Below are 22,940 nucleotides of genomic sequence, written 5' to 3'. Positions count from 1 at the left end.
CTACTCCCTTTTTAGTCATTCCATCCTACAGTGGAAATGAAGAGTTATCTGGCATTGTTTTTAATACTTAAAAAGAGAAACTTGAAAGTCTGGAGGAGTCTAAGAGAGAAGTCAGGTGAAATGGCTAGGAACATAGGAGCCCAGACTTTACTTCTCCTCTGGCTAATTTCATCCACAGTTCCCACTGCCCTGGGGTTTCTGTGGTCCCTCTGCATGTGTCTCTATCCAGGGAGAGCTGACCAAGGATTCACATTTAGGCAGCATTTCTGGTAGGGATATTTTCATTTCCCTTGGCTTTATTCAGACTTGGAGGCTAACTCTAATAAGGAATTAAGGATGATATAGAAACTAGGATTTTCATGTTAGATACAAAACATTTATCAAGCAGCTATTACACTCCAGGATTCTAAGGGAAAAATCAAAATAAAGTTGCTATTTGTGTTCCTGCTTATAGTTGAAGGTTGGAGGGAGAGGAGAAAGGTGGATTTGCTGCAAGGTGAAGGTGAGGGCCACAACTGTGGTCAATGGGGGCTAGGGTCAGTACTGACTTTCACAGAAATAGGAGAAAAGAAGTTTATCATCTTTGCTTCCAGAAAAAGAATGAGAATATGCAAGCAGAGTGCCTCGGACAGAGACCTTTTTCTCCTGACTTTCTGTGGCTTCCATATCCTCTGTGATTGATGGATAATTCATGTACCAGGTCCCAGGATTCCAAAGAGAAGCTGCATTAGGATGCAGGAGGCAGGCGATAATTTTCCTCTCTTCATCTTGAAATAATCCACATTGGAAGTTGTTATCTAGCATGGTGGGTTCTACAGCAGAAATGGACTACATAGGATGAGTTGATGCCTGGAGTCTCACTAGGACATGAAGTTTCAGGAAGAATTAAAAGCTTGCCAGGGCCAGGGTTGTGGGAGGAGGAAGATCAACTGGGATGAGTTCCGTGGTAGTAGGGAGCCAGGGACTTGAACAGCTGGATTCTTGGATTCTAACACTTGCTCCACAATATGCCCAGCTTACTTTCTTGTCTCACTTGGCCATTGCTATGGGCTTTGTAGTTGCTGCTAAGCAGGGGAAGCCATAACTTTTGGCCCTCCCTCTACAGAGAGGGGTGCTTCTGGCAATTTAGGGGGATAGGAACAGGGAGAGAGAGAGAACAAGGGGATCAAATGTGTCAGAAGAAAAGGAGACCCACCCTTGGGGCCAGAGATCAGCAAAAACCTGTTTTCTCTGGGGATGTCTCATTTCTGGAGCAGAGGTCTTTGTAGCAGGCAGAAGGGAGAAAAATGAGGGTGACTGGGTCCCAAATCATTCAATATTCTTACTGTGCCAGCATTCACTGTCCAGGAGCAGGTGGACAGAGAGTGCTAGCACAGTCCGCTGTAAGGGGGTCTGGGTGCTGGGAGGGAGGGCAAAGTGCTTCTGCCCTGTGGGGCCAGAAGAACAAAACTCTGGAAGTCCAAGGGGCTGAAAGGGGAACCTGGACTCCAGAAGAAGGAGCTGGACCTTTTCTTGCACAAACCTCAATTATACTTTTTTTCCTTAGGTGGTCCCTATAAACATCCCACCCATCTAGATCATGCTGCCAAGTTACAAGGATCCTGGCTCCACTAAGGGACAAAGTAAAGTTGTGTTGGGAGAAAAACTCTGCTCCCAGGAGCTGTGTGGGTTTGAACAAGGTTCTTCGCTGAGCCTTGGTTTTGTCTTCTGTCAAACAAGCTTAGTAAGAAAGAACTCGCAGAGTTAACAGAAGATTGAAGCACGTGATGTGGTGAAAGAAAGCACAGCGAAAACTTTAGTTTTATTATGGATGGTGCGCAGATGGAAGGAAGCCGAGGCCTGTCAATCTGGCTCTCAGGGCAGGAAGCCAGGGCCAGGAACTGCACCCCAACTCCGAGGGTGGCTGGCGGTGCGGGGCGTGATCCAAGGGCATGCTCACGGTGGCCAAGTAGAGGGGGCGCCTGGGTGTGGCTGGCCTTGAACCACCAATCCACTCAGTTACCCAGCGAGATCCAGGAGCCTCCAGCCAAGTGGAACCTAGAGCGAAGGAAGGAGGCTGCTCTGGTCCCCTGTCCCTCACCCCTGATCCTGGCCCGCCCTGCCTGGGCTCACCCCTCTGCCCTTGCACCTGTTGCCCACTTCAGCCCTAGAGGTCTTGGGCACTGATCTATCCTGGGGATGTGGGGATTAAGCTTGTGAGGAGGGAACCATTCCCTCCTTGCCACTCATTATGTAAGTTTCTCTAATGAGAGCCCAACCCGAGAGCTTGTCAGAGGATTTCCCCCGTAGATTTCCAAGTAAGCATTGCAGCGGGAGAGAGAAATGGGAAGGGAGACAATCAGCAGCTGTGGTGGGGCCCACAGTCCCTGCAGCACTTGTGAGATGGAGAACCTCCTATACACCCCCAAATACACACCCTTTGACCCCAGAGCTCCATTTGGGTCCTTTTGCAGGGAGGCCTCCGTGGGATTCAATGTTTGGCACTCTAGGGGCAAAGGTGCTCTTGCTTGGTTTTGTTTTAGTTCTTAAATTGGGGTCCATGCTGGAGAAATTCAATGGTTATAGGCTAGGTATAGGGGGTATCTACTTTCCTCCCAGAAAGAGTGACACTCCTGTCCTGGCAGCTGCTGCATGCTGTCACCATCTGCCCGGATGACTACAAGCCTGGTATCCTTTTCTTTTTTTCCCAGGCACTCCAGCCCTTTCCAGAAACCAGGTGTTCTGAGGAGAGGGCTCTCTCCAGAGACCCAAGTCTGGGGTTCCTGTGGCACCTTTCTGGGATCCAAGCTACAATCCTGCCTTTAGCAGAGTAGAGCTCTGGTGGGAGATTCAGAGAGTTCCTGAGCCTGCAGTGTGCCGTGGCAGATAACTCAGTGACATGAGTGTCAAGATTAAGACCACTGTCTGTGGTAGACTTCCAGATTCCTGAAAATGGGAATGCCAAAAGTAGCAGAGAGGGTTGTTATTTGATTCTCAATGAAGTTAAACTTGGAAGGCCTGTGCCTTTCTGGTCAGGGAAATTGCTGATCCTCCTTTGGTAAGAGTGAGCCAAGGCCATGTGGGTGATGGGCAGTTGGTCTGCTGGGAGTGATGTTTGGGCATGGAATGGCTTTGGAGCAGGGCTAGTATCCTAACATAAATTTGGGGTGTAGTAGTTGCCCATGAATATTGGGTTTAATTCATTAGAGTCATGCTTTATTCTGTGTAGTACTGCCTTGTGAGAACTCTTACTGAATTATGTATTTAATTTCCCTATATTTGTGTCTCAGGTGGTAACTATATCTTATATTTATAATGCTCAACAGATTTTATAATAGGTACATGGAAATACTGGCTTATTAATGAACACATTTTCTCCTGCTTTTGCACCATGCAGATGGGCCCAGCAGGAACTCAGGCTGGCTCCTATCTAAATCCAGGAGTGACTCATTTTAGGAGCAGTAGAAATTCAGCCTAATTTTCCATGACACTCTAAAGAATTCCTGTTCTCTAGCCACTGCTGCTCAAGGTCATATGTAAGGTCACAGTCAGAGTCAGGAACACTAGTCAAGGCTTCTCCCAACTGACAGTTCAATAATTATGGTGTACTTACTTTACAAATATTTTCTACTTTATTATAAAAAGACCAATAGATAGGAAGCTATCTATTATCTGTTCATTCTTTCCACTATGCCAAATCAGTAATAGGTGAAAGGGCTTTAATAAGTTGGAGAGAAAATCCAGATGATATGCCTACAAGGGGGAATATCAAAATCTGGGGTGAAAGTGTGAGTAGAGAGAGAATGGGGGCAGTGGAGAAGGCAAGTGACTTCCAGGAAAAAGCCTGGACTGGCTTTTGGTAGAACTGACAGGAAAATAAATAATGAGTGGGGAACACCATCAGGGACAGTCTGGAATGGGGATAAATGGATAAGACTGCAGACCACACAAAAGTCCCTCCCTCTGTGCCACCCACAACCCAGAAAGCCAGACCAGCAGGATGTCTACTGTAGACATTTAGAAAAAACTAAAGGATTCAGAAGGAAGAGGGAAGAACCATCTGGATGAGAGACATTTATGATCTTTTCTGGAATTTTCCTTTCTCCTTGGTATAGAGAGGGTGAAGGAAATAAGTTCTCTTTTCTTCTCAGATTCTACTTTTTTCATTTTAAAAAGGAGGTAGGCAAGTGTCCTGGGAAGTCAAAGACGAGCCTGCTTATACACAAAATCTAAGTAATAGTACATGGAAATATTATAGATTGGTCCTGACACCCAGGAACTCTGTCCTCAATCTCCAACTCACAGTCAGATATGGGCATTGGCTTCTAAGGCCCCCAAACTTCCTTTAGTCATGCTGCTCCTCCCAAGACTCAGTGTCCTATGTTGGTGTCTACCCCATGTGTCCATCAAACATGTTTTCATTCCAAGACCACCATCTTCTGCAGAGAACACTTGCATTATTCATTCTTTCTTCTTTATCTCCCTTCTTGCTTCTCCTTCTTGCTTATCACCTCATCCCTTGACCAGTTTCAATAAGAACACAGCTGATGAAGAGTTAATGCTGTTAACTGCCAGTACTCTGCCCTTCCTGGTGTCCAGGAAATAGGAATGGTGAGTCTAATTCCTCATCTTAGGAAGGGCATGGAAGAGCTGGGACCTTTCTGAAGGATCACCGTGGGGAAGGGATCTGGCCCTTGCCAAGAGTCTGCTGCTCCATCAGGTAGACTGGGTAGGAATTAGGGCCCCCATCATCCTCTGGGTCATTGTCCTCTGTGTTTTGGACCAGTGCACGGCGTGTTTTCATTGTACAGGCAATCTGTGATTAGGAGAAAGGAGGAATGAGTTTCATCTGCCATGCCACTTGCTTTCCTCAATACCCATAGAATTCTATTCTCCCTGATCCTAGCCATTTAGCTTCCTTCTTTCCCAAGATTCCATCCAAACCTTGATCCTTATTACAGCCCCAGATCCCATGCACTAAGTCCCAGACTTCATCTCCAATTCCCTCCTCTGTCCAATTTTCCCTCTCCTGATATTCCCTGTTCTCATATCCCAGATTCTATCTCCAGCCCCCAGTTTTTTCCCTATTCTATTTCCTTTTCTCTCAGCCACAGACTTTTCTTCAATGCCACTGTTCATGCCTCATGCATCTATTGTCCTTCCCCAAAGTTTTCACCACCACTACCCCTTTATTACCATCCTCCCACCATGCCTCTTTTCCTGGGCTAATTACTGTCTCTTGTTCAGATCCATAATCTCTCATCAACTTCCTGTCTCATGGGTTCACTCCCCTGTAGCATCCCTGCCCCTTACCAAGAAGATAAGGCCAAGGAACACCAGGAAGAGAATCACAGCCACCAGGACCACAATAACTATGGCCCATGCAGGGAATGAATCATTCTCCCTCATTCCTCCAGCACGAAGACCTCCCTGTGAGCCATCTTTGTTCTGATATGGATGGTTTTGGTTGCCTGGGGCTTCTGACATGATGGAACTCAGCTTTATGTGAGATGTGGTGAGTGTAAAAGAACCAATGGGTACCCCATGGGTAACATCAGTTTTATTTGAACCAGGAGAGGTATTAGTGACAGATTTGTCTCCTGTGACATTGAATGGAGGTCTTATAGTCTCTGTGGAAGCTGTGTTTTTTCCTACACTTTCTTTAGATTTTCTTGGGGGTTTTGTGGTCTCAGTGGCCAATGTGGCCTTTATAGATTTGGCTTGAGTTCTTGTCTTCTTATTGGCTGGAGTGGCATTTTCTCCATGTTCTTTGGGCCTCTCTGGGGCTCTTGTGATATTGCTGTTGGCCGAGATGATCTTCTCCCCATGGTCTGTGGGAATTCCTGGGGCTCTTGTGGTCTTCCCATTGACCGTTGTGTTCTTCTCCCCATGGTTCTTGGGCTCTTCTAGGGCTCTAGTGGTCTTCCCCTCATGGTCCTTGGGGCCTTCTGGGGCTCTCGTGGTCATCCTATTGGCCAGTGTTGTTTTCTCCCCATTGTCCTTGGGCCCTTCTGGGGCTCTTGTGGTCTCCCTGTTGGTTGGGGTGGTTTTCTCCCCATGGTCTGTAGGAACTTCTGGGGCTCTCGTGGTCATCCCATTGGCCAGTGTAGTCTTCTCCCCGTGGTTCCTGGGCCCTTCTGGAGCTCTTGTGGTCTTCCCGTTGGCTGAGGTGGTCTTCTCCCTCTGGTCCTTGGGCCCTTTTAGGGCTCTGGTGGTCTTCTCCCCATGGTCCTTGGGGCCTTCTGGGGCTCTCGTGGTCATCCCATTGACTGTTGTGTTCTTCTCCCCATGGTCCTTGGACCCTTGTAGGGCTCTGGTGGTCTTACCCCCATCATCCTTGGACCCTTCTGGGACTCTTGTGGTCTTACCATTGGCCAGGGTGGTCTTCTCCTTATGGTCATTGGGCCCCCCTAGGGCTCTAGTGGTCTTCCTGTTGACTGTGGTGGTCTTCTCCCCATGATGCTTGGGAACTTTCAGGGCTCTTGTGGTCTCCCTGTTGGCTGGGGTGGTCTTCCCATGGTCCTTGGGCCCTTCTGGGGCACTCATCGTCTTCCCATTGGCTAGGGTTGTCTTCTCACCATAGTCTTTGATCCCTTCTAGGGTTCTAGTGGTCTTCTCCCTATGGTCCATGGGCCCTTCTGGGGCTCTTGTTGTCTTCCCATTGGCCAGGGTGTTTTTCTCCCTGTGGTCCTTGGTCCTTTCTAGGGCTCTAGTGGTCTTTCCCCCATGGTTCTCAGGCCCTTCTGGGGCTCCCGTGGTCTTCCCATTAGCTGGCGTTGTCTTCTCACCAGAGCCCTTGGGCCCTTCTAGGGTTCTTGTGGTTTTCTTCCCATATTCCTTGGGGCCTTCTGGGGCTCTTGTGATCATCCCATTGGCAGATGTAGTCCTTTCCTCATGGTTCTTGGACCTTTCTGGGGCACTTATGATCTTCCTGACTGTGGTGGTCTTCTCCCTGTGGTCCTTGGGCCCTTCTGGAGTTCTTGTGGTCTTTTCCTCATGTTCCTTGGGCCCTTCTGGGACACTTGTGGTCACCCCATTGGCTGATGTAGTCTTCTCATCATGTCCCTTGGGGCCTTCTGGGGCACTTGTGATCTTCCTGTTGACTGTAGTGGTCTTCTTCTCATGATCCTTAGGCCCTTCCGGGGATCTTGTGATTTCCTTGTTGGCTGGGGTGATCTTCTCATGGTCCTTGAACCCTGATGGGGCTCTCATGGTCTTCCCATTGGCTGGGGTGGTCTTCTCCCCATAGTCCTTGGGCCCTTCTAGGGTTCTTGTGATCATCCCGTTGGCTGATGTAGTCTTCTCCCCATGACCCTTGGGGCTTTCTGGGGCATTTGTGGTCTTCCCGTTGACTGTAGTGGTCTTCTTCTCATGATTCTTAGGCCCTTCCACGGGTCTTGTGACCTCCCTGTTGGCTGGGGTGGTCTTCTCATGGTCCTTGGGCCCTGCTGGGGCTCTCATGGTCTTCCCATTGGCGGGGGTTGTCTTCTCACCATAGTCAGTGGGCCCTTCTGGGGCCCTTGTGGTCCTTCTGCTGTCTGGAGTGGTATTCTGTCCATGTTTCTTGGACTTTTGGGGGGTTAGTGTGGTTTTCTTATTGGTTGATGTAGTCTCTTCTCCATATTTTGTAGATTCTGTTGGGACTCCCGGAGTCTTCTCATAAGGCAATGTGGCTACTTTTCCATGTTCTAGTGAGTTTTCTAGTGATTTTGTGATATTTATATGAGCTGATATGGTGCTGTGTCTATGTTCTCTAAGTGTTGCTGGTATTTGTGTGGTCTTTTCAATGGCTGATGTCCTGTTTATACGTCCTGTAGTCTTCATCATCGTTGTGCCTGAGGCAACTGTAGTTCTGAGATTAGCAGCTATTGTATGATCTCCAGCTCTTTCTGACCTTCGTGGGGTTCTTGTAACCTCATCTGATGGGGCTGTTGTGCTTTTGCCTGAGGAATACATAGGTATTTTTTTGCTCTCCGAATTTCCTGAGTTGTGGACAGGATTTATGGTCTTCTGTGAAGCAGCGCTTTTACTCTCTGAAATAATGTTTCTCAAAGATGTTACACTTTTATCTGTTCCTGTAACTGATTTGAACTTAAGGCAAGTTGTTTTGATCTTGGGTGCTGACGTTGGATATTTTACACCAGACGATCCTTTATGTGTGTTAGTAGAGTCAGTAGGATCAATAGACCGTCCATTCCGAACATTTGGGTCTCTTCCTTGATTGCTCGGGGTTTTTTCAGAAGTAGGAAGAACTTCATGATGACTTGTAGAGTTTTGGGAATTACCTATGTGTTTGTAAATTGGCTTGAGATGGTGCGTAGTGTTGCAATTGCGTTTTAGATTATGGGTTTCTGTAGATTTAGTGAGGTCTAGAGGGCTATGGCTTGACTGAAGAGCAGTATGATCAGGGGGTGCACTATAAACAAAGCCTGAAGTAGGAGAGAACAAATTATCCGATGATGGGGAATCACCAGTTTTCTGAAGTTCTTGAAATGTGATAGCACCTGTGAAGGAAAAGAGGCAAATAAGAAACTTCCATTATCTTCTTCCTTGTTTCTCTGCCCACCTCTCCCTCTAAGGGTCCCTTTATTACCCTAGATATATCTCCCCAGCCAGTATCCTCAAAATACTGTGACTTAAAATCCCCATTCTCTCCTCTAGTCTCTGGACCTTTGTTCAGGTTGTGCCTTCAGCAAGAATGCCACTTCACCTCTTCTCCACTTCCACTCCTCAGTTCTGAAATTCAGATCTTTCTGGCTTTCTGGCATCTTTCCAGATCCTTCCAAGCATATAAGATCTAGTTTCATCTCAATGCTCAAAAAATTCTTTATTAATACCCTTTCCTGCTACCTTCAACCCAACCTTACAGTTATTTGTGTGCCTATCAACCTCTACTTCCTGCCCTACCTATCAAATCACAAGATTTTGAGATCAGATATTGAGGGTATTTTGTTCCACAAATGCTCCTTTAGAGTTTATATACTTATGAAATGGAGTTCCCTTTCCATGACAGGGCTGAGAGGAAAGGGAACAAATATCAGAATCTCCATCTTTCCATAACATTCCAGCTCCATCTCAAATGTAATTGTGTAACAGACTGAAGTAAGACTTCTGGCAGAACTTGCCATAGGATTAATAAGTAGACACAGGTGATGAATAGGAGGAGGATAAAAAGAGGAATGGAAGATGGATAGAGGAAGGATATGGAAGACTTCATTTTGGTGTTAAAGTTTGGTTTGGATGTAGAGAAGTAGATGAGATGACTCAACCCTATGGTCCCCCACTGGACACCCCTCTCTTCACACGCCTAAAGCTATCTGGGATAGATGAAGTTTGCCCGCTTGAAAGAAAAAGATGTCTGCTTGGGGGTCCTGAGATGAGTGAATGAGGCAGCTGAATTGTAGAAGGGACTGACTGTGTTTAAGGACAGGGTGTGAGAGAAAACACCTCTATCAATAAACAGATATGGGCCTTAATTACGTGGGAAAAAAACAACCAACGGAGACAGAGGAGATGTCTCTGATACCTAGTCAGGAGATCGCCAAAGAGTGAGGGAGATAGTGTTGTTACGTAACTGAGATTTCCAGTCTGTTAGCTCAAGGTGGCAACCAGAACCTGGACCCATTCCCAATCACAAAGAAACAAAATCCACCCACCTCCTTGCTGCCAAGAAGAGTAGAGGCCCAGGGAACTCTTTGAAAAAATATGGGTGGGACAAGAAGGGGATGAGGGTCCCAAGTCTCTTATGGGAATCGAGGTTAGGGAGAGAAAGGATGGCTGAATTTTCAGGCCCTCACTTCGCTATGTTAGTTCCATTCCTTGGTTCTCTCAGCAGCAATACCAATGATAGCTACTATTCATTGGGCACCTTTTCTGAGCCAAAAGCTCAGGTGGTTGCCTTACAGACATTCTCTTTCTGGATTCTCTTCTAGGGTCACTGATCTCCCGGCTCCCCAAAAGTAGACACAGATGATGAATGGGAGGAGGATAAGAAGAGGAATGGAAGATGGATAGAGGAAGGAGATGGGAGACTTTCATTTTAGTGTTGAAGTTTGGCCTGGATGCAGAGAAGTAGATGAGATGACTCAACCCTATGGTTCCCCACTGGCCTCCCCTCTTCACACACCTAAAGCTATCTGGATAGATGAAGGTTGCCCTCTTGAAAGAAAAATGTGCCTCTTTAGAAGCATTACAAGCTATTAAGCTCCCTATTTTACAGCCAAAAAACTTAAGTTTCAAGTTTCACCCAAGAGGAATGGTGACTTGCACACAATCCCACAGCAACAGCAATGGCCAACCTTTCTTGCACACTTCCTATGAGACAGGCAGGTCTTATGAATGTATTAACTCATTTACTTTTCACAACAGCCCTTTGAAATTGAGAACTATTTGTTATTCTCCCCCTTTTTATAGATGAGGAAACAAGGTTCAGAGAGAATAAGTAATCTCCCCAAGGATACTCTCCAAGTCAAAAGTTGAGCTAGAGTTTGAACACATATTCTGGGTTCCCAGACCCAGGCTCCTACTGGTTAAGACTACACTACACAAACTATAGTTCAGCCCAGCTGTTGGGAAAGGAAGAACACTGGCACTTGTGGAACGTCTAAAGGATGCTGTCTATACATTTGTTTATTTAATCTTCACCACAAACCTGTGAGACAAGCATATGATCTTACTATTTTATAGGTGAGAAAAGGAAGTTCAAAGTGATGAAATAATTGGCAAAGTCAGGCTTCTCACTAAACCCCAGATGCTGTTAAATGTGATAGGGGATGAGTAAATATCCAGAAAGTGAATAAATGAGTAGTAGCAGTACAGTAGCAAATTCCACTGGCTTTAAAGAATCAGAGAACAAGATTAGAGTTCAGGCTCTGTCCCTCACCAGCTTTGCATGCTTGCTTGGGTCACTTAAATATTCAGAATATCCATGTCCTCAACTGTAAATAACAATGATGTCAACTGCACCAGCTTAAGCATAGATTATTTAAAGCATTTGTTGAATCTGAATTATAGTCTTTCAAACAGTCTCATACTTTGCCTTGTTCTCCTGGTAGTAAGGGGAGCCTGAGCCTGTGGCCTTCTACAGCCCCAGGTATCTCTCCTGTCCCATCTGCTTCACATACCTCTGAGGCCTGCCTTGACCACCTCGTCCAAAGGGCAGCCCCATATTCCTGGGCCATTTCCCCTGGCTGTGTTTTATCAACACGACACTCATCATTTTCTATTTATAATAGATACTTCCCACAATGGCAGTGATTTTTAATTGTTTCATTCATCGCTATGTCTCCAGCTTAGAACAATGTCTGGCCCACAGGAAGCACTTCATACATATTTGTTGAATGGGTGATTAACAGTATCTTAAGACTGATGAAAACTCTTCAGAAGCAGTGCCAACAACCTCTCATTATGCACACTAAGTAAAAAAGCATATATAACTGTGACCTCCATAAGTTGGAAAACCAAAGGGTAATTTCTGCCACATGAAGTAATTGAGCCCTGAGATGTTAAAAGAAGACCTACAGCCCACCAGTTCTGGGATACTGGTTGTCATTTAACCCCAGGGCCTATATAGTCAATAAAGAGATTCAGATAACTAGATCTTAGAATTCCAGATCTACATCACACAATTGTGGAACCATTGGTTATTAAGTCTTGAGTTGAAGCTCAAAGGATTCCTTGGTTCTGAGCTCAGCCATGGAGCAAATCAGTGACTAACTGCACTGCCCACCCACCCCACCCCCCCACCCCGACCCAAGATGAGATGACCATCTCTTCTCCCCAGTAGCAATTTTAGTTCCCTAGGAAGTTTTTACCGTGAGATATTCATTTCACCAACTACAATAATGGCCCCAAAATAACTTTTTTGGTCACTGATACATAGGCGGAGAGGAAACTCTGGCTTTAGCACAAGACACTGAAGATGGATGCTCAGCCTGGATTAAAGAATGAAAAAAATCCCACATCAAAACTACGTGTAATTCCAAAGGTCTGTTCAACATGTTTCATTCTCACTTATCATGCTAAGTGATTCATGATGCAGGGTCTCCATCAGAGCAGCTTCACCCAGAAGAGTGTATCTGGTGTTTCTTGGTGTCCTGCCCCTAGAAAATGGCTTACTCCATTTGCAATAATACGGGTAAATACTTTAAATGTCTATAGAACACAAGCTCAGTACATGGCCTAAAACTCAGAGTAAAACAGACTAAAGAGAAATATACTCAAATGGTTGCCTGCGTGGGTAACTTGGGGACTATTATATTTTATTTTTCTTTCTCATTTTTTTTCAGTTTTCCAGTTTCTATAATGAGCATATTTCTGTCAGATAAGTTACATCAAATAACATTTATTAGAGGAAAAACAAGACATCCTTTTTAGACTTGCTCCAAGACCCCATTTGTGCCCCCCTCAGAGATGATTTAATCTACTTTCTGCACCTCTGGTTCTACAACTGCATGCCACAGACTCTGGGGTTCTAAGACCCAGTTATCTGAATCTGGGTATTGACTAATCCTGTGCATAAATGATGGGGAGGGGTCAGAACTGTGTACTAAAGGTATTCATCCACCTCAGTCATCACACTTTCCCTCTCTACCTTGGCCTCACTGCCTGCTGGACATAGTCATGTGCCCCATCAGCCCCACATTCCAGTTCTACCCTCACCCCACCCCAACCTTATCCCAGTCTCACACCCTCCCTACCTATCACCCACTTGCTCTTCTCTACAGGATCTGAGTGTCCACTGCCCTGGCCCTCCCCCCAGCCCTCTCCTCCGTTCCACCCAGGCAAACTCTAGCAGCCATCTCCCCAGACAAAACCCACAGAGCCCAGAGTGTCCTATTCTGGAATTCAGATCTCAAGTCTGCCCTGCATCTGCCTGTGCCCTAGAGCAAATCTTCCTCAAAAGTTAATGTGTATGGAGTTGTCTCATGCTTCATTCCCTTCTGCTTTGTACCTACAGATCCTTCTTCCTGGGCAGCAGCACAACAGAAGGTGGCATAGAGCAGCAGGTGGGATAGCAGCATGACAGGAAGGAGGAGAGAAGAGACCCAGGATTGGGAGGCTGAGGACGGCTCTGGTGCCTCTGTCCCCAGACCACTGAGATAGGGAGAGAGGTACAAGTCAGAGCACAAACAGAATGCACTGCTGAGGCCTAGCAGAGGCAGCTCAAAGATTCCTCAGCCCCTGCCCCTGCCAGCCACCATCCACTTGTTCCCCTCGCTCCCATCCCCACTGGCCCCAACATGACCTGAGCTCAAGGAAGGAGAAATTTCCTCCAATATCACCCTCTGTTAAATACTATTAGAAGAAGAAGCTGCTGCCTGCCCTACCCTAAATACTGTCTGCAGCATCCAGATTCACAACTTTCTGGGTCCTGGTTTGCAATCTTCAACATCGTTGCCATGGATGACCCTATCCAGCACATTGCGTCTCTCTGAATTTATTTGTGTGTGTCTACCTTGTGAAGACCCTCCTTTGAATCACCCAGGTTCCCTCCAGACTTCTGTGTTTCACCTCTCCGCTCCCTGGGGTCAGTCACAGAACTATTTCTTAACTAAGTGAACTAATTTGGTGATTTCACTTGAACTTGTAGGTTCTGTTGTGCTCATTAAACTTTTCCACATACTTTTTCTCACTGAAGCTCTGGAATGTTTCCCAACTGTAGAATGGGGACAAAATCATGCACACCTTATCGAGTTGCTATGAGGATCAAATAAGTAAATGTGAACAAAGTGCCTAGAACAATGCCTAGCACATAGTAAATGCCTGGTACGCGTCATCTACTGGTATTGGCCAGATGGCATTCTTCTAAGCTTATAAATGTAGGAAAGCCCTGAGTAACTAAATGGGCCAGAGTCCAGAATAGAACCAAGATTGGCATATAACAGGGCTCTTGGGAGAGAAATGCACCTCGGGCCCATGAGGGCAGCAGGCAATGTGGAATGGCAGAATCCCTGCTTGCCACCCTCTAACTTCATGACTTTGGACAAGTCCCTTCACTTCCTCTGCATCATGCTCTCCTCTCTATAAAGTGCAATATGAACCATCTCAGGAGATTTGAGGAGATGAAATGAGATGAAGTACTGTGAGCACATGTGAGTTCCTTGAACATAACAGATGCTCAGCGAATGTCAGGCCCCACTGCTGTCTACCCAAGACTGCTGGCCTGTACAGTGTCTTTATGTAAACTGGAAACAGCCCCTCTGTGCGTGGGTGCAGCTTTGCAGGTTATGTCTTGAGAAGCAGAGCACAGGCTGGATTTCATCTCCTACCTGCTCCTTAGACAGTAACCTTAAGCAGTGAACACCCTAGGCAACTGTATGCAACAACCCTATACCCACATCCCTTCCCACCACACGTTCACCTGCTATTCATTTCTATGATTGGTCATTCAACCCTACAAATGCTAAGAAACAATTCCTCTTTGTCTTCTGTATCCTTGTGTTATGGTAACCCCTTTGCCTCTGAAGGCATCTTACCTGCCTCCTGAGAAGCTAAAAGGAAGATGAGGCAGCAGTGGAGGCCAAAGGTGGAGCGGATGCAGTGGGCTGGCTGGGCCATGTTGGAGTTGGACAGCTGCTTGGGACCATGGGCTGGGGTCCTCTCAGCTTAAATGGGTCCATGTTTGACGTCATGAGGGCTGGGGCCCCCCAGGTCTCAACCTTAAGCAAATGGAACCGCCCCACCCCACAAGGGTGCCCTGATAAGAGGAGACCGCAACTGCTGTGTCACAGAGCCAAGCACCTGGGTGCCTGCTGAATGGGTGGGATCTGGGAAAAGGAACACAGAGTAGGCAGACTCCTGACCCAGCCCCAGCAGAGGGAGAGGGGACTGGGTGGGGGCAGCCTCCAGGGCTCTGAGGAGATAGGGAGCATATTGCTGGGTTCTAAAAGGACTGGGCTCTGATGGGTGAGGCAGATGGGGGGGGGGGGGTGATTGGGTGCTCAGGTTCTGGGAGGAGATTCACATTCTGGTTCTCCAGCTTCACATTTGCCCTTCCACTTCTCTCGCGTCAGCCCTGTTTTCCACACCCCTTATTCACACATGGTCACTCTTTTTGCCATGGGTGGAGTCATCCATGAGTATCAGGTGAAAGAGCAAAGAAGCGGAAAGACCTCACATGGTCCACTACTGCAGAGACAGGTGCTTCCAGATGTCCAGAGATGACACAAGATGTGGATACAGTGGGGACAGTGACAGAGACAAGCTACAAGACTGATACAGAAGCCCAGGACCCAACATCACACACCTCACCAGGGACGCAGATGGGAACGGAGGCTGAGTCCTTTGGTAGAGATGCTTGGTGTACAGGGGCTCTGCCTTCAGCCCACCCCTTCCCTCCTCTCCCACATCAGCCCAGCAGCCATCACTTTGCCTTGAAGCCCCTATCACCCCTATATAGAAATGCAGACATCTCACTTCTAGAATCTCCTGGAGTCTTCCTCTTTCCCTCCTCCTGATTCCTTGCCTAGAGCAAGCATTAGTTCAGAAGACTGTCAAAATTCATTCACTGGACTTCCAAGTGGCAGTACCTGGGGCTGGAGTTGTGGGGGACAGACTACTGGGGCCAAGGAGAAAGTCATGCGTCCAGGTGTCCAAGTCACCACCTCTTTATGGCTCACTTGATTTGTTCACAGTGTGTCTCCTCTCATGGAAAGTAAGCACCCTGCAGGCAAGGTCTTTGTCTTGACCACTGCTGCTTTCCCCATCACCTGAGATAGTGTCTGGCACACAGTAGACAATCAGTAAGCACTTACTACTTGGCTATACAGAGTGGGTGTCTGGACCGTCTGCTGCCTTTCTGGGGGAAGTGGAGCAGGCAGAAGGAGTGGAGGGGGTCAAGATCTAAAGGTCAAGAAACCAGGGGCTCAGGGCAGTGGGGCTCATGGGAGGACCAGAGAGACACTTTGGGAGAACATATGAATTGTTCTCATTACTTGGTGTGACTTGTCCCTAAGCCCTAGGCAGGGCTGGAATGAGTGAGAAGAGAACAGGCCAACTTCTCATTAATGTAATTAATGGGAAATTAATGAAGCTCCATGGAGTCAGGCCAAAGACTGATTACTCAGAACTGGGTGGCCTGCCTCCCTGGCAATGCACCCTGAAAGATGGAGGAACTAAGGCAGCAGCAGGCCTTCCCCTGTAGCTCCATCTGGACCCAGAGTGACTAACAACTCCCTTTTCCATTAGTCCCCAGCCCCACCCTTTCCCCCAGGAACCTAGGCCTCTAGGAGAGTGGTTCTCAACAGAGAGGGACAGTTTTGCTCCCCCAGCAAACATTTGGGAAAGTCCGAAGATATTCTTTTTTTTGTTGTTTTTTAATTTTATTTTAGAGAGAGAGAGTGGGAGTAAGTGAGAGGGACCGAGTGAAAGAGAGAGAGAGAGAGAGAGAGAGAGAGAGAGAGAGAGAGAGAATATCTCAAGAAGGCTCCATGCTAAGTGTGGAGCCTGACATGGGGCTTGATCCCACAACCCTGGGATCATGACCTGAGCCAAAATCAAGAGTCGGACGCTCAGCCAACTGAGCCACCCAGGTGTCCCTAGAGATATTCTTGTCACAACTTGGAGGGGGTATCACTAGCCTCTAGTGGATAGAGGCCAGAGGTACTATTCAACATAATACATAATGCGCAGGACAGCCCCCAACCCGCAACAAAGAACTCTCCAGCCCAACATTTCAGTGGTGCTGAGATTCACAATCTCTGCTTTAGTTGCATAAATAAACATCCGCCCTTCTCTTTTAGCCACAACTTCCTCCAGAGGACCCATGCATCTGGGTTAGAGAAACTAGGGGGTAAGTAGAGGCTCAGGTTGATCTCTTAGTGTGAGTAGAGGTTGTTGTGTCTGAGTTAGAGGCTGAGGGGTTAGTCACAAAATAATCCTACTAATTTCTAACGTTTGAGCATTTCTATGTGCCAAAGAATATGCTAAACACCTTACCTTCTTATAACCTATGAGATTAGCAATGTTAGCTTCATTTTACCGATGAGAATAGTCTCAGATTAGGGAAGTGACTTGCCCAAGGTCACACACCTGGTAAGCAGGAGACCAGACTTGGTCGGTACCTGCATAATGGCAAAGCACATGTGCTTTGACAAATACACAATGACTAGGAGACAAGTGGAGGGGGTGGTGTTTTATTTAGCAAGAATTGTGTCCTTCATCCACTCAGAGTGGTCTAAGGAGGCATCACAGAGCAAGACTCCTCACCTGTCTCAAAGTGAGAGGACTGGAGGTGTTGGGAGGGCCAGGAGCCAGCCCAAAGGGGCTCCATATGGAAGGAGCTGTGAAGGGAGAGCTTCCCCATCCTGCACATGGGATGTCCAAAGTATCCCTGGCTAATGAAGCTCTCTAAGGAAGAGGGTGGGAATGGGAAGAAAGGGTGAAGGACAAAGGTTCCAACTGCCCAGACCTAGACTTCATGAAGGCTAGAAGACTCCTGGAGACCAGCTAGCCCTGGTCCTTCCTTCTGCAGCTGAGAAAACTGCTTCAGAGAAGTTAGGTCCAAATGGCAGGCTGGTGGCAGGACCCAGACCAGAACCTCAGCCTCCTACTTGGTGACTGATCCCCTTATACTGTTGGTGAAGGAGACCTGGATGGGCTGGTGGCCCCAGGAATCCACCCGCAGGAAATGGTCCCAGCTAACTGAATGGGAAGGCTGAGTCTGAGAATGAGTCTGTTTTGGAGAGGAAGAAGGAAGGTTGAAGGGAGAGGGATACTCTACCATCCCGGCCCCACCCCTTCATTTGACAGGGTAGTGGCTGGTGTCCCTATGGTGGCAGTCATAAGGGGTCACAGAGCCACTACCACACCCCACACTCATCTCCTTCCAGAACTGGCAGGCCTGAGAGACCATGGAGAGGGTGGGTCAACTGAGGGCCCCAGGAATGTGCTTCCCAGTCCTCAGCTCTCCCCATGGGCTGCTCCCTCTCCTTGACAGCTCAGGTTCTCAGCATCCCTCTTCAAGTGAAATGATAGTAACGATGAATAAGGGGAATATTGAGCATTAATGCCAAGCAGCTAAGGGCTTTACATGTATAGCTCATTTCATTCTCCAACAGCCTTTTGACCTATCATTCTCGTTTTATCCAGCACTCATCTATAAAATGAGGGGTAATAATATTATCTATATCACAGGTACATAGGTATGTATGTACAGCCCCTGGCACATAATAAGTGCTATTTAAGTATTAGTTATTATTAATGAGAAATCTGGACACAGAGAGGTTAAGTAATTTGCACAAGATCACACAGCTATATTGGTGGAGCTAGGATTCAACACCCAGGCTAATGTGACATCACACAGTCTTCACTGCCTGGATAGAGCTGAATTTAGTGTCTCCCTGAGCTGGTCAGCCTCCAGCACTCCCCATTCTCTCTTTTGGTGGCCCCAACTCCCCATCCCTACTTGGTCACTGACAGGTACTGACATCCACATCACTGACATCCACATCTTTCCATCTTTCTGAACCTTCCTCCATATCTCCAGCTCTGTTGTCATATATATCTCACTCTGCAATGTCTCTACTATGAGGATGCCCAGGTGGGCCTCTCTCCTTCTTCTGAACCCCAGTCTTTCCCACTGGGAAAGTGGCCTGAGCCTGCTCCCCTGTCTTTCCTCCCTTAATTTCCTGCCTTTAGCTACTGGGGAGTGGGGGGGGGGGGGGAAGCTGCCCATGCCATCCCTGCTGGGAATGGAAGGGAGAGGAGAAGGAAAAAGAGGGAGGAAGGGGAACAGGATCCTTGGAGGGGATGTTTCTTACACCAGAAAGATCAAAGCCATGAGAAAGGAAGTTGAAAACTTTTCAAGGAAGCAATCAGGTAACAGACATCTGGCTATTGGTGTGACCAGAAGCTCAAGGGAGCACCAAAACCCCATTAAGAACTGGAAACATCATCAGACATACTCAAAACACAGTTGAAATCAGGCACTAATGAATGCCTGTACTCCCCTCCAGGAGCCAGAGCTGGCTGCAGAAGAGTAAGAGAGAATGGGCCCAACCATCATCTTTACTGGTAAATGGCCCAATGCAAATAAGAGCGCCTTACTGGTCAGGATTCTGAGCTCAGGGCATGTGGTGGCCACTCCAGCCATTATGGGAGTGGAGCCTCCTGAGACAGCCGTGCTAGCTATGTGGAAGGCCAGACCCAATGGGAGCCGTTCCAGGGGCTGTCGTGAGGGATGCAGATCCTAGAAGGGAAGAGAGAAAAAATGGCCAGAAGAGATCAGAAGTGAGGGCAGAAGCAGAAATTACATTCAGTGTTCCCTCAATCAAAATCCTAGCAACTTATAGGAGCACCTGGGTGGCTCAGTTTGTTCAGCGTCTAAAATTTGCTCAGGTCATGATCTCGTTGTTCCTGAGTTTGACTCCTGCATTTCACTCTGTGCTGACAGCTCAGAGCCTAGAGCCTGCTTCAGATTCTGTTTCTCCCTCTCTCTCTCTGCCCTTCCCCTGCTCACGCTCTCTCTCTCTCTCTCAAAAATAAATAAACATTAAAAATAAAATAAAATAAAAATCCTAGCGAGTTGTTGGTATAAATCGATGAGCTAATTCTATGAAAATGAAGACTGAGAATGGCTGAGAAATCTCAAAACAAAACAAAAGTAGAAGACTTAAACTACCAGATCTTGAAACTTGCTACAAAGCTGAGGTCATTAAGTACTGTGGCACTGACCTAAAAATAGACACAGAAGAACAAAATAGGGGCGCCTGGGTGGCTCAGTTGGTTAAGTGTCCAACTCTTGGTTTCAGCTCAGGTCATGATCTCACAGTTTGTGGGTTTGAACCCCACATCAGGCTCTGCACTGACAGCAAAGAGCCTTCTTGGGATTCTCTCTCTCTCTCTCTCTCTCTCTCTCTCTCTCTCTCTCTCTGCCCCTCCCCCACTCATGTGCACATGTAAACTCCCACACTCTTCCTCTCTCTCAAAAGAAAGAAATAAACTTAAAAAAAAAAAGAGGAACAGAATAGAGTCCAGAAATAGACCCACATGTATATGCTCACCGGCCTTTTGATAAAGATATTCACACAACTCAATGGTGGGCAGAGAGGGAGGGTCTTTGAAATAAATGGCTCCGAGGCAACTGGTTATCCATACAGGGAGAAAATGAACCGACCTCTACCTTACTCCATACACAGAAATTAATCGAAGACAAATCATAGGCTTAAATTTCAAAGCCCAAATAAGAAAGCTTCCAGAAGCATGCATAAGAGAATATGTTTATGACTTTAAAGTAGGCAAAAAAAAAAGTCTTAGGTAGGATACAAAAGACACTAACTACAAAAGAAAAAGTTTATGAATTGAAAAGCAGGGGTGGGGTTGGAGGGGGTGCTTTGTATAGCCACCAAGCCCAGGGCACTGCTTCAATGAGATTTTGGGGAACTGTTGACTTACACGTGGCTGAGCACAGGAAGCCCCTGCCCAGAGCCACAGGCCAAGCTAAAAAGCCCTCTAGAGATAGATTGAGAAATAGAAATATCACCTAGCAACACCGAGAATGTTACTGTAGTGCTCCCAGAAATGGTTGTAGCTGAAATCTGAGAACTACTTGGAAAATTCCCAGAAGGTGAAGAAACTGTTGAGAAACTTGCAAAGAACGTGCAGAGATCGGCAGAGTTCTACCCAGAGACAGTGGGGAGACTGGTAGACATGGTGGGGAGACTGACAGAGATCTTCTCAGAGATGGTAGGGAGATTGGCAGAGATGGTAGGGATACCAGCAGAGACAGTGGGGAGACCAACAGAGAGATATCCTCAGAAATAGGAGACTGGCAGAGACGGTGGGGAGACTGACAGAGGTATCTCCAGAACCTGAGGGACTCTCAGAGGTTGTAAGTATGCCTCCAGATGCTGTTTCCTGATGAGGTCAGCTGAGCTATTGTTGGAAGAAGAAAAATGAAGTGATGGGATTAGAAGAGTTGGCCAACTCCAAAGGCCACCTCTTTACCCCAACAACCCTTTTCAGAGGTTGGTGTTCCTGCAGGCCCAGGAATAGCACCCAGGTGCGTCCATGGTGCCTGATGGTGTGTGCCTTTCCAGATCTATTTCCCCTGCTCTTTAAAGGCTCTGAGGCTTGCATCACCTGAGGTGCTCAGTGAGTTGAGCATCCGACTCTTGATTTTGGCTCAGGTCATGGTTCCAGGATCGTGGGATCGACCTCTCCGCTTAAGTGTGGAGCCTGCTTCAGATTCTCTCTCTCTCTCTCTCTCTCTCTCTCTCTCTCTCTCTCTCTGTCTCTCTCTCTCCCACTGTCCCTCTCCCCTCCTCTCAAATTAAAAAATACAATTAAAATCAAAAAAATAAATAAAGGCTCTGAGGCTGATTATAAGTCTCAGAAGAGCCAGGTATGCTAGTATTTCCACCAACCCCAGGATCTCCATCTCCAGGGAGAGGTCACCAAGCTGTCCCCAAGGGATTGTCCTCTCCCAACCTGATCCCAGGAAACATTGGGGGGTGGGGGAGAGTGAGTGAGAGGCTGAGGATTCCCCTACCTGGCTCTCAGGCTCTTCCCAGACTTGGGACCAATCTTTCAGTCCCAAGTCCATCTCTAGCTCAGACCTTTTGCAAAGGAAGGAGGCCCAGGTGTCCAATCCCAAGGTCCTCTTCCTCCTAGAAGCACAACCATTGGGGGTGAGGATAGATACACAGGTCCCTGGGGAAAGAGAATTTGGGAGCTGGATGAAGGTGTAGAATGGCAAGGTCTGGGGCTTGCATCTGACCCTTGGGAGACCTCAGGGCAGGGTAAACACCTGAGCCATCTCTCACCTAGCTGACTGGAGCCCACAAAGTTTTCCATTCTTTTGGCAGAGAAGGGCCAAGGGAGAAAAGGAGCACCAAGGAAGACATGCATCATGTTCAAGAACAGTGCAATGCAGAGGTTCAGAACCTAGCTCTGAAGCCAGACTGTTCTGAATCCACTACTCCCAACCTGTGCAATCTCAAGCAAGTCATGTGACCTAATTCTTAGTTTCTTCATCCCTAAAATGGGGTGATCTACTACCTACTTCAATGGGTCATTACAAGCATTAAAGGAAATAGTGGTTCTAATGTTCCTAGCATGACTATGTAGAAAGAGTTGGGGGCACCAGCTGGGAAAGACATAAGGGTGCCTCTGCTCTCCTCTTAAGAAGACTCAGATGCCCAAAGCATCTCTCTATGCTCCTGCTTTCTACCCTTTCTCATACCTCCTGTGCCTGCTCATCTTTCTGTCCACTTATTCTTCCCATTCTTATCTTTCTGCTCTCCCACAGAAGCCTGAGAGCCCTTGGATGTCCAAACCTGAATGTCTTTTGCTTTTGCTTTTGCTTTTGGCTTCTCTCCCTGACTCGGCCCATTGCTCTCACTGCTTCCATCCCTCTGTGCTTGGGCCCACTGGTTTCTAAGGGAGAAGGGAGATAATACACAGGAAAGCAAATAGGAAGACAAAGGGCATTTGCTTTTGTGTGTTCCAGGGGGCTTATGTGACTAGTGTGTCAATCTGTTGAGCTTGTCCCTGTGTCTGGCATAATGAGGGATGGTTTCTAATCTCTCTGCTATTGGCTTGCTGTGTGGCCTTAATGAGTCATATGCCCTCTCTGGGCGTTGGTCTGCTAATTTGTAATGAAAGGTGGTAAACTAGATGGGCTCCAAACATTCTCTATACATCTGTCCTTGTTTTTGCCTTTTGGAGTGCCTGTGTGTAAGGATGAGTGCATAAGGCAGGGGGTGGGAGAGTATTTGATGAAACTCATGTCTCCACCTGAGTATATAGGATGTTTTAGAACAACTAATACAAAACATTCAAGGATGAAAGTTCCCCCTTTACCCAGATTTCTCACAGAAAGCCAGTGTGCCTGGGGGAGTAGGATACCTGGGTTTGGGAAGAAACTTGGTGTAATCTACCCCTCCCTTTTGGGCCCACATTCCTGAGCCCTTTGGTGGCATGAATGATGGAAATTAATTGCTGTTAATAATTAATCCCTA

At 47.2% G+C, this 22,940-nt stretch overlaps 1 protein-coding gene across 1 annotated transcript; it reads right to left on the bottom strand.

The window, feature by feature from the left end:
• Positions 1 to 3,588: 3,588 nt before the first annotated feature.
• MUCL3 (mucin like 3) lies at positions 3,589 to 8,045 on the bottom strand. The gene is made up of 3 exons (XM_043591028.1): positions 6,271 to 8,045; positions 5,293 to 6,207; positions 3,589 to 4,795 (listed from the first exon to the last, which is right to left on the bottom strand). The coding sequence occupies exons 1-3, from the start codon at positions 7,933 to 7,935 to the stop codon at positions 4,649 to 4,651; spliced, it is 2,727 nt and encodes a 908-aa protein (XP_043446963.1). The 5' UTR covers positions 7,936 to 8,045; the 3' UTR covers positions 3,589 to 4,648.
• Between the last annotated feature and the right edge of the window lie 14,895 nt (positions 8,046 to 22,940).

The sequence above is a fragment of the Prionailurus bengalensis genome, chromosome B2, assembly GCF_016509475.1.
Source record: "Prionailurus bengalensis isolate Pbe53 chromosome B2, Fcat_Pben_1.1_paternal_pri, whole genome shotgun sequence".
Lineage (NCBI taxonomy): Eukaryota > Metazoa > Chordata > Mammalia > Carnivora > Felidae > Prionailurus > Prionailurus bengalensis.
The sequence above is the reverse complement of the archived record's forward strand: the minus strand, read 5'-3'. Positions and strand labels throughout refer to the sequence as shown.